Here is a 14,802-nt window from a genome sequence, read left to right as displayed (position 1 = left end):
GAAGCACAGAAAGTCCCATATGGGATAAACCCAAGGAGAAACATGCCAAGACACGTATTAATCAAACTAACAAAAATTAAGTTCAAAGAAAAAATATTAAAAGCAGCAAGGGAAAAGCAAAAATAACACACAGCAGAATCCCCACAAGGTTATCAGCTGATTTTTCAGCAAAACTCTGCAGGCTAGAAGGGAGTGGCAGGATATATTTAAAGTGATGACAGGGAAAAACTTACCACCAGGATTACTCTATCCAGCAAGGATCTCATTCAGATTTGACGGAGAAATCAAAAGCTTTACAGACAAGCAAAAGCTATGAGAATTCAGCACCACAAACCAGCTTTACAACAAATGCTAAAGGAACTCCTCAGTGGGAAACACGAGAGAAGAAAAAGACCCACAAAACAAACTCAAAACAATTAAGACAATGGTAATAGGAACATACATATTGATAATCAACTTGAATGTAAATGGATTAAATGCTCCAACCAAAAGACACAGACTGGCTGAATGGATACAAAAACAAGACCTGTATATATGCTGTCTACAAGAGATCCACTTCAGACCTAGGGACGCATACAGACTGAAAGTGAGGGGGTGGAAAAAGATATTCCATGTAAATGGAAATCACAAGAAATCTGGAGTAGCAATAGTCATATCAGATAAAATAGACTTTAAAATAAAGAATGTTACAAGAGACAAGGGAAACACTGCATAATGATCAAGGGATCAATCCAAGAAGAAGAAATAACAATTATAAATATTTATGCACCCAACATAGGAGCACCTCAATACATAAGGCAAATGCTAACAGCCATAAAAGGGGAAATTGACAGTAACACAATCATAGTGGGGGACTTTAACATCCCACTTACACCAATGGACAGAACATCCAGAAAGAAAATTAATAAGGAAACAGAAGCTTTAAATGACACAATAGACCAGGTAGACTTAACTGATATTTATAGGACATTCTACCTGAAAGCAGCAGAATACACGTTTTTCTCAAGTGCACACGGAACATTCTCCTGGATAGATCACATCCTGTGTCACAAATCAAACCTTGGAAAATTTAAGAAAATTGAAATCATATCAAGCAACTTTTCCAACAACAACACTATGAGATTAGAAATCAATTACAGGAAAAAAACTGTAAAAAACACAAACACGTGGACGCTAAACAGTGCACTACTAAGTAACCAAGAAATCACTCAAGAAATCAAACAGGAAATAAAGAAATACATAGAAACAAATGACAGTGAAAACACAACAACCCAAAACCTATGAGACACAGCAAAAGCAGTTCTAAGAGGGAAGTTTATAGCAATTCAATCTCACCTCAAGAAACAAGAAAAATCTCAAATAAACAATCTAACATTATACCTAAAGCAACTAGAGAAAGAAGAAGAAGAACAACAATGGAAACCCAAAGTTAGTAGAAGGAAAGAAGTCATAAAGATCAGAACAGAAATAAATGAAATAGAAATGAAGAAAACAATAGCAAAGATCAATACAACTAAAAGTTAGTTCTTTGAGAAGATAAACAAAATTGATAAACCCTTAGCCAGACTCATCAAGAAAAAAGGGATTCAAATCAATAAAATTAGAAATGAAAAAGGAGAAATTACAACCGACAGCACAGAAATACAAAGGATCATAAGAGACTACTACAAGCAACTATATGCCAATAAAATGGACAACCTGGAAGAAATGGACAAATTGAACCAGGAAGAAATACAAAGTATAAACAGACAAACCACAAGTAATGAAATTGAAACTGTAATTAAAAATCTTCCAACAAACAAAAGTCCAGGACCAGATGGCTTCACAGGTGAATTCTATCAAACATTTAGAGAAGAGCTAACACCCATCCTTCTCAAACTCTTCCAAAAGATTGCAGAGGAAGGAACACTCCCAAACTCATTCTATGAGGCCACCATCACCCTGATACCAAAACCAGACAAAGATATCCCCCAAAAAGAAAATTACAGAACAATATCATTGATGAATATAGATGCAAAAATCCTCAACAAAATACTAGCAAACAGAATCCAACAACACATTAAAAGGATCATACACCATAATCAAGTGGGATTTATCCCAGTATATACACAAGTCAATCAATGTGATACACCATATTAACAAACGAAAGAATAAAATCCATATGATCATCTGAATAGATGCAGAAAAAGAGTTTGACAAAATTCAGCACCCATTTATGATAAAACCTCTCCAGAAAGTGTGCATAGAGGGAACCTACCTCAACAAAATAAAGGCCATATACGACAAACCCACAGCAAGCGTCATTTTCAATGGTGAAAAACTGAAAGCATTTCCTCTAAGATCAGGAACAAGACAAGGATGTCCATTCTCTCCACTATTATTCAAGATAGTTCTGGACCTAGCCACGGCAAGCAGAGAAGAAAAAGAAATAAAAGAAATACAAATTGGAAAAGAAGAAGTAAAACCATAACTGTTTGCTGATGACATGATACTGTAAATAGAAAATCTTAAAGGTGCCACCAGAGAACTACTAGAACTAATCTACGAATCTGGTAAAGTTGCAGGATTCAAAATTAATGCACAGAAATCTCTTGCATTCCTATACACTAACAACAAAAGATCAGAAACAGAAGTTAAGGAAACACCATTTACAATTGCAACAAAAAGAATAAAATACCTAGGAATAAACCTACTTAAGGAGGCAAAAGACCGGTACTCAGAAAATTATAAAACACTGATGAAAGAAAGCAAAGATGACACAATCAGATGGAGAGATATACTGTGTTGTTGGATTGGAAGAATAAATATTGTGAAAATGACTATACTACCCAAAGCAATCTACAGATTCAACACAATCCCTATCAAATTACCAATGGCATTTTCCACAGAATTAGAACAAAAATTTTATAATTTGTATGGAAACACAAAATACCCCGAATAGCCAAAGCAATCTTGAGAAAGAAAAAATGGAGCTGGAGGAATCTGGCTCCCAGACTTCATACTGTACTACAAAGCTACAGTAATCAAGATAGTATGGTACTGGCACTAAAACAGAAATATAGATCAATGGAACAGGATAGAAAACCCAGAGATAAACCCACACATCTATGGCCATCTAATCTATGAAAAAGGAGGCAAGAATATAAAATGGAGAAAAGACGGTCTCTTCAATAAGTGGTGCTGGGAAAACTGTATAGCTACATGTAAAAGAATGAAATTAGAACACTCCGTCACACCATACACAAAAAATAAACTCAAAATGGATTAAAGACCTAAATGTAAGGCCAGACAGTATAAAACTCTTAGAGGAAAACACAGGCAGAACACACTATGACATAAATTGCAGCAAGATCCTTTTTGACCCACCTCCTAAAGTAATGGAAATAAAAACAAAAATAAACAAATGGGACTTAATGAAACTTAAAAGCTTTTGCACAGCAAAGGAAACCATAAACAAGATGAAAAGACAACCCTCAGAATGGGAGAAAATATTTGCAAACTGACAAAGCAAAGCAACTGACAAAGGATTAATCTCTAAAATATACAAGCAGCTCAGGTAGCCCAATATCAAAAAAACAAACAACCCAATCCAAAAATGGGCAGAAGACCTAAATGTCTTCCAAAGAAGACATACATATGGTCAAGAGGCACATGAAAGAATACTTAACACCACTAATTATTAGAGAAATGCAAATCAAAACTACAATGAGGTATCACCTCACACTGGTCAGAATGGCCATTATCACAAAATCTAGAAACAATAAAGCTGGAGAGGGTGTGGGGAAAAGGGAACCCTCTTGCACTGTTGGTGGGAATGTAAATTGATACAGCCACTATGGAGAACAGTATGGACGTTCCTTAAAAAACTAAAAATAGAATTACCATACGACCCAGCAATCCCACTACTGGGCATATACCCTGAGAAAACCATAGTTCAAAAAGACACATGTACTACAATGTTCACTGCAGCTCTATTTACAATAGCCAGGACATGGAAATGACCTCAATGTCCATCGACAGATGAATGGATAAAGAAGATGTGGCACATATATACAACGGAATATTATTTTCCCCTTGAGGCCTTATTCCTGGAATTCTTCCTGTTGGAACTTCTCTCTTCATTGCTCCCTGGGGTTATATATACTTTTTCCTGAATCTCCTATCTTCCTTTTTCTTGGATTATTTCATTGGTTTGCTAAATACGTCCTCCAAAAGTAACTTCCTAAAAAGAGTTTGTTGAAGGCAAAGTTTCTGAGCCATTCCATTTCTGAAAACATTTTAATTCTCTCTTCATTCTTGTTTGATAATTTGGTTGGACAGAGAATTCTCATTTTAAATTTTGGACACTCATATAGAAAGTTAAGGACAAGCCTTGTTATTATTATTCCTAGTTAATTTCAGTACCATTCCTTGTCTTCCAGTGGACAGGGGTTTCCTCCTCTGCTCTGGGTAACAAAGATTCTGGTGTTCTGTGCAGGACTCTGTCTAAATAGGTCTCAAATAGATGATGAATTTAAGTAGATGTTCATTTCATACATAATATTTCTGAAATTTTATACAGTTTGAATGTGTAAAAAATCAAACAACAGACTTGAGGGTATGGATTATGCTGTAAATCAGTAAGTAATGTTTCTCTCAATGCTTCTCCCAAGACCAGCCTCACTGATCTGAGAATAGAGGGTGGAAATGAGGCACGAATAACATTCAAAGATAGTAGAGGGATTTTTTTTTAAAAAATTAATTAATTAGTTAATTTATTTTTGGCTGTGTTGGGTCTTCGTTTCTGTGCGAGGGCTTTCTCTAGTTGCGGCGAGCGGGGGCCACTCTTCATCGCGGTGCGCGGGCCTCTTCACTATCGTGGCCTCTCTTGTTGCGGAGCACAGGCTCCAGACGCGCAGGCTCAGTAGTTGTGGCTCACGGGCCCAGCTGCTCCGCGGCATGTGGGATCTTCCCAGACCAGGGCTCGAACCCGTGTCCCCTGCATGGGCAGGCAGATTCTCAACCACTGCGCCACCAGGGAAGCCCCTAGTTGAGGGATTTTGTATACTCTTTCGCAGAGAGGGTAAGTTTGTTTTCCGTTAGATGAGGACTAATTGCTTCATGTTGGGGGAAAGCATGATTTTTCTGTTTTTTGTTGAAGTTAAGTATGGTTAAAAGGGGTATATACAGAGGCCTAGTTGATGAGGCATGGACTTTGGTAGCTTTGTACTGGGCCAACTTATCTAAGATGAAGCTAAATTTCTTAGAATTCCCCTCCCTGTATGGTTATGAGTTGGTGTTGGCCACAAGAGATACTTTATATGAATTTGGAAGCCAGCAGTGAAGCAGAAGTCATATTTTTCACTCTCTGAAGGTCAGTGCAGGGCTCTAGGCGTTGGCCGCTAGCCCAGATTACTGCTGCTGTGCTAGTTGACTTGTGGGTGTGGGGCGGCAGTGGGTCCCGTAGCCCGTCCAGTTCTCAGGGGATCTCCTCCTCGAGCTTTTCTGAATTCTGGGCTAAGTGCATACGCAGCCGGCTTCTCCTGCAGGTTACCCATGACGTCCGAGTTGGAGGTGTTAATAGAGGCATGGGTTCCAGCTTGCCCTCATGCTTCCTTGTGCTGGTCCACATGTAGCTTTTCTGCCCTGGCTGTCTTAGAGTGACTTAGACTCAGCACTAGGTGATTCTGCTTTTCTCAATGAACCACACCCTAAGACATGTCCAGGAGGGACATGGGAACAGTGTAGGGTTCTTATGCCAAAGGCCATTCAGTTTTCATAGGGGGAACATATATAATTTTTCTGTAACAAAACTCATGAATTTTATTCCAGAGAGTTTCTAAGATGCTCCCTTAAAGACTACTTGCTAAAACAATATCATTTTTATTGTTTTCTTTTTAAAAGAAAAATTATATATATATATATATGTTCACTGTAGAAAACTTGGCAAATCCAGGTAATTACCTGGATACTGATAACATTTTGCTGAATACCCTTCAAGTTTTCCTTCAGTGCATGTATCTATAATGTATATGTATACATAAACACAATTTATTTTTATAAAAATGGAATCATTTAAATTCTGTTTTATAAAAGACTCCCCCCAACAGCACATCAGGAATATTTATCTTTAGATAATTAAATAGTCTCCAAAACAAACAAAATAATAAAGTCTCCAATTCAAGAACATAATTTTAAATTGCTTCACAGTATTCTGTTGCATAGGCATACCATAATTTATTTAACCCCATCTCTTATTGTTACTATCAGACAACTTTAAGTTTTTCTTACTTAAAAAAAAAAAATCTAGGAAGAACATTTTTTATTAATCCTTTTAAGGAGTTTTACTGAGTAGCTACTCTGTGCCTCATCTCTTTGCAAATCCACATGGCCAGATTTCTGCATGGTTAAGTTTTTCTTGTGTATTGCGAGAAGGAAGGCCTAAACAGGGAGGTTGCATCAATTTAAAATCTGCACAGACTTCATTTTACAAAACAACTAGGTGGTTCTAAACCTTTCTAGAAGACTTCTTGGAATGCAACATTATCAACTAATCTTTTGGAGTCCTTTTTACATTTTCCTGCCTCTAGAATAAACCTGAATTTATTGATCCATCTTATGAAGTGAAGCTTGGAAAGAATTTTCTCCAGGTTTCCAACTTCCTTTTCTCATCAAAGAGAGAGTTTACCTGTAGACCCTCTGTGGCCCACAGTATGTTGAAATGAGGCAGAATTTCAGTCCCTATCCCAGACCTGCTGAATCAGCATCTGCCTTTCACTGTGATTCTCATACACATTAGAGTTGGAGAAGCACTGATTTAGACTTTGACAGAGTCCACACTTGACCCTGAACAACAGAGGTGAGGAGACCAGACAGGCAGTAACAGCTGTGTCAGGGACAGGATATGTACCCAAGGACCCACTTGGACCCTTTTCACTTTACCCAAGCCCTGCCTGCACAGGAAGTCGGCCACTAAAGATAGGAGTGCGGAGGAGACAGGAGGACATAGGGACCTCTGCTAGCTTTTCAGCAGGGTGAAAAAGGGTGGAACAGGAAAGGGAGGAAAGCAAGTTCCTGGACTCCAAAACCACAGTTGGTCTAGGTGCTACTTTCCCCCTTATTTAGCACATAGTTTTGTGAGGAGACACCCTTGGCTGGCCTCTTTTCTTTTTGCATTTTGCCCCGTAGAGTCTGTCATACAGAGTGAAGTAAGTCAGAAAGAGAAAAACAAATACCGTATGCTAACACATATATATGGAATCTAAGGAAAAAAAAAAAAAAGGTCATGAAGAACATAGTGGCAAGATGGGAATAAAGACACAGACCTACTAGAGAACGGACTTGAGGATATGGGGAGGGGGAAGGGTAAGCTGGGACAAAGTGAGAGAGTGGCATGGACATATATACACTACCAAATGCAAAATAGATAGCTAGTGGGAAGCAACTGCATAGCACAGGGAGATCAGCTCGGTGCTTTGTGACCACCTAGAGGGGTGGCATAGGGAGGGTGGGAGGGAGGGAGACGCCAGAGGGAAGAGATATGGGAACATATGTATATGTATAACTGATTCACTTTGTTATAAAGCAGAAACTAACACACCATTGTAAAGCAATTATACTCCAATAAAGATGTTAAAAAAAAAAGAACTTTGATTAAAAAAAAAAAAGTGACCATCCAAAACTTTTCTCCATGAATTAGAAACTTAAAGTTGTTAGGGACTGAATGTGCCTGTTTTCCAACAGTTGCTGGCAGTTCCCTGCTTTTATGGTGTAGCCATGGTGAAACCTGAGTCATCTGAACATGGTGACAGCACCAAGCAGCGGGGAAGGAGCTACAGACAAGCCGGGACGCAGGAGCTGGAGCTCAGCAACTGCTCGGCACCCTGGGCCACTGGTCTTCCTAAGGATAGGAGAGCCACCCTAATTCTAACGTGTTTACACAAACTGCTCCAGGCTTCACAGTGCTAATGAATACCTTCTGTAGCAGAAGTGTTCAGCGATAGCCCACGGTATAAAGCATCTCCCCCCATAGTTGTTTCTCAGAGTCCTAAGGAGCAACACCTAACTTTCTCATGTGCCAGAATTTTTTTCCTCGTCTTTTTTTAAACGGAGAAACCACATTTTCCTGGAGAGGCAAACGATATACGTGAGTTTTTGTTTCAAGGAAAAGAAGTTTTTCTCTTGTGCCTATTCATTCGTATATATTGAACAACTAGCAGAAAATACACCCCTGTTTGGCGCGTGTGTGTGTGTGCGTGTTTGCCGTTTCTCTAAAATTCTGACTCATGGTCTGGAGGACAATGACCGATTTTTTTCCACCTCACAAGGTTGCTATGAATGTCTCCGTACGGGGACAGGCCTGTTCATGCACCCCGGGCACGGGCGGTGGAGCGCTAGCGTAAACCGCCCGAGGAGCCGGGCGGCCGGGTTTGCGGTGCAGCTCGGGGCGCCGAGCAGCGCCATGGCGATGCGGCGGGAGGGGCGGAGCCGCCGCGTCCCGGCTCGCTGTAGAGCCCTCGCTCCGCTCGCAGGCGCGCCCAGTGCAAACTGCTAAGCCTGGAGTCGGGGAGATCCGGGAGGAGGTGGAAGGCCACACCCCGCGCTGCCCGCGAATTTCCTCCGGAGCCCGCGGTCGCCGGGCAGACGCCGCCGAGATGCGGGGCCCGCGGCTCGGGGCCGCCGCCCGCCTCTTCTGCGTGTGGAGCGCGGCGCTGGCTGCCGCCCCCGGGTAGGAGCGCGGGGCGGCGGGCGCGGGGCGGCGGGCGCGGGGCGGCGGGCGCGGGGCGGCGGGCGCGGGGCGGCGGGCGCGGGGCGGCGATCCCCAGCCGGACCCCGGCCTGGAGATTTGATCATGCATCGCCTCCCTTCGGTTCTTCGCGGGACAGTTGCTTTCTCCACCCGCGAGGTTGTTTAAGCGTCTCTGGCCGTAACTGCTTTCTAAAGACAGCATTTTATTTTTAGTCCACGTTGCCTCTGCGTTTTTCTCAACTTTTTGCTCCCCAATAATGTGCCTTCTTCTTTTAAAGACATATATATATATATATATATTTTTTCTAAACAAGATGCCTCAACTTTGGCAATGACAAGGTGTGGCCGAGGTGGCTGAAATATGGGTTTAGGTGCAGACTTCGTGGGAAGATAACGGGTGAGACACCTAAGTAGTGGAAAGCACTCCCCCGCTTCCCCCCAAAGGTTTTTGCCCTTGAGCCCTAATCCCTAGCTTGGGCAGAGAAAGTGCTGTTTCAGCGATTTTTATGCTCTGCTCTACCTGGAAATGTCACCACTGATAGTTTAATTTCAGATGGTATATTTTAATCAGTGGTGTTGATTAGATGATGTTTTCTTGGGTAGATGTCCAAACATAAAGTTTTCAATAAGAAACAAGCAAAATCCGTGTGTGTGTGTGTGTGTGTGTGTGTGTGTGTGTGTGTCTTTAAGCCAAGAAAAAAAAATTACGCTGGGATGATGTCTTCTGTAAAGGAGAAGTTTACAGGCTTGTATTGATACTTTGCCAATAACTTCTGCATGTCCCAGTGTAAGCCCTCCTGTGCTATTTGTGGTTTATAAAATGGAAATAATAACACAGGCCAGTCCTCTAACAGTACATGGATGACCGCATTAAAATTGATTTATGGGAATGTATCAATAAAACGTGATGAATATAATTAACACTGCTGTATATTATATATGAAAGTTAAGAAGAGAGTAAATCCTTCGAGTTCTGACCACAAGGAAAAACATGTATTTTTTCTATTCCTTTAATTTCGTATCTATATGAGATGATAGATGTTCACTAAACTTACTGTGATCATCTCATGATGCATGAAAGCCAAATCGATTATATCTCAATAAAACTGGATAAAAAATGGATTTATGGGGATTATTGTTGTTTCAATAGCATTTCAGTGCAGTTGCTAAATGGAGCAGTGAGGCAATATTAATTGGAACAGTTGCAACTGGCACAGGATAGGGAGTTGATCTCACTCTCTGTGAAATTTGAGGATCTCAAAAGAATGGAGATGTGAGGGTAAGAAGCTTTGTTTTTCCCTTGCTGTTGGGAACTCTTTAGGCCCAGGTTTCTGGTGACAGCCCCTGGGATCATCAGGCCAGGAGGAAATGTGACCATTGGGGTGGAGCTTCTGGAACACAGTCCCTCACAGGTCACTGTGAAGGCGGAGCTGGTCAAGATAGCAGCGAACCTTGCCGTCTCTGTCCTGGAAGCAGAAGGAGTCTTTGAAAAAGGTAAGATAACAGCAGAGTCTTACTCATCTGCAGTAATAATTGGAGTATGTTAATAAAGCCACGTGCTATGTAACGTAGTGGAGAAGCCCCCCATTTTCAGTGGCTTACACAATAAACTTTGGTTTCTTACTCATGTGGAGTCCGAAATGATGTTCCTGGGATGCTCTTCCAGGTGGAGATTGTGAGGCCCAGGTTCCTTCCCCTTTGTGGCTCTGTCGTCATCAGTACGTGGCTTCCAATCTGCAGGGGAAGAGCGTGGAGTGGCTCCTGTGGGAGGTCTTTACGGGCCAGGCCTGGACGTGGCTCGTATCATTCCTCCCTCCTCTGATGGCCACTTTTAGCTGCACAGGAGGCTGGGCGGGTAGGACAGTGTGTGCCCAGAAGAGGAAATGGGCGTAGTTAACAGTCTGACACAAAACCATATTTATGTATGGTTTATACAAACCAGGTATGACCATATTTATTGGGTGCAGAGGATTTTACTAAGTAGGCCTGTGGGTAGGAAAAGAAGAACTAAAGTTAAAATCTAGTTTTATGGAATATTTTTTAGTTTTTTAAGTAACAGGAAAAAAAAGAAAAATAATGTAAAAGAAGTCGGAGCCATTTGTAAAAGAACCCACATATCTTGTTTTAAATTTGAGCTCTAACCAGGCCCTGGATTAAATTGGGTCAGTGAATGTCTTCTTTTTCAATACTAAGGGCAGAATAATTTGGGGGGTAAATAGTTAAATAGGTAAACTTTCTTTCACATTAAAATGAACATTTAATTTTTTCTAATTGAAAGAGTAATATATACTCAGTGCTAGCAACCTGGCAAATACTGGAAGTAAAGGGAATAAACCAAAATCCTACCTGTAATCCTACCACCCAAGTATAAACACTGTTAACTAGAAGCATGTTTAGATGTTTAGTCAGAGGCCAGAAATTGAGGCATAACTTCCTATAACATTAAGAGTTATCTTTTAAAAGAATCATTTAAGGGCACAAAATGAAGGGTGGATGAGTTTCCACAGTAGCTCATTATATAAATGTTTATCCTTTACCAGCATAGAGAAATTAACGCCATCATGAAATGAGATAAAATCAAAGTTTATCTACCTCCGAGGTTCTTTCTCCATTGGGAAGTTGACTGACTGGGTGGGTAGGTTTGGAGTCAGGAAGAGGTGATGTGTGCAGCAGCCAGGCCACTTTGTCTTTCGTAGGAGTAGTGTCAGGAAAGCCGGAGGCCTTGTTTCCCTGGAGAAGCAATGCAGTTAGCACTTAAGATCTGAGATTGAGTCTTAGCACTAGCTGTGTGATCTTGGGCAGGTTACTTAAATGCTCTGAGCCTCAATTTCCTCATCTATAAAACGGGGATGATGTACTTCCCAGGGCAGTTATAAAGTTAAAATCAGTATCTAGTACCTATTAGGCACTCAATAAACAGTAGCTGTTAATATTGTAAATAGGAATACTATTGAAGAAGAAGATGCAGGAAGCATCATTTCCTTTTTACATGGGGGCAGATCTCTTACTTTTATTATTGAACTATTTATTCTGAAAATGAATGAATCTTGGTCTTGTGATAATGGCTAAAGAAAATATTGAAATACTAAGTCACAGCAGACAACACTTAAGGTAGTTCCACATTCATTATTTATTCATTAAGAATTATCATTTTGGCTCTGCTAGTGTGACAGTTTTACTACCATGCAAAGGTCCAGAATAACAAGGATGATCTTGATAAATATTTGGGCTTTGCTCGGACATTTGCGTGTGCTTATTCTAGAATTTCTCCTACGTTGTCTTTTAGGCAGTCTCCTTCGTCAGTCTTGTTTCTTTTTTCTACAAATAGTACGAACACTGAGGTGCTTGTTACTGTGGCTTGGTTTTAAACTTTATTCTTAGATTCTTCCTTTGGGAGGAAGGTTTGTCATGCTTTTGGGTAAGGCTAAAGTGGGTCGGACAACACTATCCTGGGAGCTTAATGGATCTTTGAAAAAGAAAGAGAAGAAAATGCGCTACTTTCAGGGGCTGTTTTGGACGCAGTTGACATACAGTTTCATTGAAAATACCATTGCAACCATTCTCCCTCTTTCAAAGGAGAATGTTAACTTTGTTATCAGGGGCTCTGAGTCATTGTTCTCAGAGCAGATGCTTCCTGTAAAGTTAGGACTTAAGGACCAAGACATTTCTCCCTCCCTGTCTTTACATCCTTTGCTTTATCTGATTTCTCCAGGTGTAACAATATGTAGATAAAGGAGGACTTTCTAAATTAGTGGGGTCTGGATCTTCCTAGGATTCATTTTTTCCTTGCCACATAAACACAAGCACATAAATACATTTTAGGTCTGATTATTTCATCATTTTCTTATGATGGACTCCAAGAGGTCCTGCCAAGGAAAGATTGGTTTTAATAAAGCTCTGCCTGCTAGCAGAGTTGGGTAAGGAGGGGGATTGTTTCTGAGTGGCTGTTTCTAGCAGTCCTGCTGTTCTTAGAAATTCCTGGGGCAGGGCGGTGTTTCACCATAACCAGAATGCATTTCTAGCTTAACTTGTGTCAGAAATAGTAATAGCTAAAGCATTTGAATTGCAGCATATACCTTAATAAAGGCAGAAAAGTACGGCTTGTCCTCAAGGAAAAGTTCGTTTATTTGTTTGGCAGATATGGGAAAAATTTTGTTTACATTTCCACCCTTGAGGCCAGTAGCATGGATTGCATTACAGTTAGTTTATTCATTTTTAAATATATTAATTTTATATTTATTGGGGATCAATTATTTTTATTCATTTATTTTTTGGTGAACAACAGGCCTTGAGAAAAAGTGTTTCTAATACACTTTGAGGAGTTCTCTAAGGGTATATTAATGCGCTTTTAGTGGTAAGATTCAGATATTGAAGTGTACTTGTCATTGTTACGAATACCACTATCATCATCCTCTATGGTGAATAGAACTAGGTTCCTAATCTTATCTTTTGTTGTACAAAAGAGTTAGTTAAGTAAATACAATGGATAAAATTCAGCAGGTAGCAATTACCAGAGGAGAGAAGATGGAGCATCTATTGGCGTTTGAAATCAAGTCAGTCTGTCTGTCGGTTGGAGAGTGAGTCTGTCCCCTTATTTCTTACCTTCCTGGCTTTTACCTCTTCCTTTACTGTGATGTTGCCCTGGAGTTCCATGCCAAATCAAGAAAAAAAGTGAAGAACATTTGAATTCACAGGTCATACATGAGAACTATCTTCTCATCTTTTAAAGCATGTGAAGGAATTGAATTATTTCTGATATCCTGGAAACCATAATTTCTGCTTTATTTCCCGATCTCTTTTTACAATTTGAAATGTTCATTTGGAAACTTTCATTGTTTTTCCTGAATGAAATTTACTTCAAATAATAAAGAATACACCCCTTTCCTCCAGTAATGAATTCATTGTCACTGGTTTCACATATACCTGATATAAGATAAAAACCTAAGGAACCTCCATACTGTTCTCCATAGTAGCTGCACCAATTTACATTCCCGCCAGCAGTGTCAGAAGGTTCCCTTTTCTCCACACCCTCTCCAGCATTTATTGCTTGTAGACTTTTTTTTTTTTATGTTTTTTTTTTTTTTAATGTCTGAAACATTTATATTAACATATTTCCATACATATTTCCATACTGCTTGTAGACTTTTTGATAGCACAGGGAACTCTGCTCAATATTGTGTAATAACTTAAGTGGGAAAAGAACTTGAAAAAGAATAGATACCTGTATATGTATAACTGAATCACTTTGCTGTACACCTGAAACTAACACAACATTGTTAATCAACAATACTTCAATATATTTTTTGATGATGGCCATTCTGGCTGGTGTGAGGTGATACCTCATTGTAGTTTTGATTTGCATTTCAATATAATATTAAAAAAAATAAAATTTCTCCCCCCTCCGGCAAAGAAAAAAAAAAAAAAAAAAAGAAAAAAAGAAAAAACCTAAACGGAAAATCTTGACTGCAAACTTGGGTGCAAGGCAGGGCATCTCCTGACCTGGAGGCTCTGCTTATTTATTTCTGGCGCCGAGCCTGCTTCCATCTTCCCACTGAAGGGTTCGGGTGAGGTGAACTCTATGTGTATGTCTGTATCCTTTAATAACTTGCCTTTTCTTCTTGCCCTAAAATCTTGGAGAGCTAACGAGGTGTTTACCTTCTATTCTTTAAGAACGAAACATTCTTCTTTGTCTTTATTGTCTTTTTATCTCTCTCTCATTGACTATGGGGTACTTTATTTTCTATCTTGATTCAGTAAGGATGGGAAGTCAATATTTTATAATTTGAAATATTAGCTGAAGAACTTAAAAAACTCATCCAATTCAGTTTGGATGGCTTTCTGGTGGAAACAAAGCTCCTGAGCAGACGTTTCATGGCTTGTAGATCAAAATCAGTAACCCTGGTTTTCATGAGTGTAGATGAATTAGTATGTTATGTGTGCAGGTCTCCCAGGGAAGGCTTTCACAGGCAGCTGTGCCAGTAGAGCTCATTTTGAACTTGCAGTGGCATGAGAATTATTTTTAAAGGGTGTGGGTTCTTCTTTCCCATGTCTTTGGTATTGTGTGTAATATATATT

At 39.9% G+C, this 14,802-nt stretch overlaps 1 protein-coding gene across 2 annotated transcripts in view; it reads left to right on the top strand.

Annotated features, from left to right (window-relative positions):
* Nucleotides 1-8,329: 8,329 nt before the first annotated feature.
* The window catches only part of CD109 (CD109 molecule), a 130,374-nt gene continuing 123,901 nt past the window's right edge, over nucleotides 8,330-14,802 (top strand). The window contains exons 1-2 of one of the 2 annotated variants that reach the window (XM_036871866.1): nucleotides 8,330-8,707; nucleotides 10,049-10,221. In XM_036871866.1, the coding sequence (XP_036727761.1) occupies nucleotides 8,634-8,707; nucleotides 10,049-10,221 (247 nt within the window). In that variant the 5' untranslated portion in view covers nucleotides 8,330-8,633. Of the gene's footprint in view, nucleotides 8,708-10,048; nucleotides 10,222-14,802 lie in introns of those variants that run through there. The other variant, XM_036871867.1, reaches the window with a different exon arrangement.

This window comes from Balaenoptera musculus, chromosome 12 (assembly GCF_009873245.2).
Source record: "Balaenoptera musculus isolate JJ_BM4_2016_0621 chromosome 12, mBalMus1.pri.v3, whole genome shotgun sequence".
Lineage (NCBI taxonomy): Eukaryota > Metazoa > Chordata > Mammalia > Artiodactyla > Balaenopteridae > Balaenoptera > Balaenoptera musculus.
This window is presented reverse-complemented; position numbering and strand designations above follow the sequence as displayed.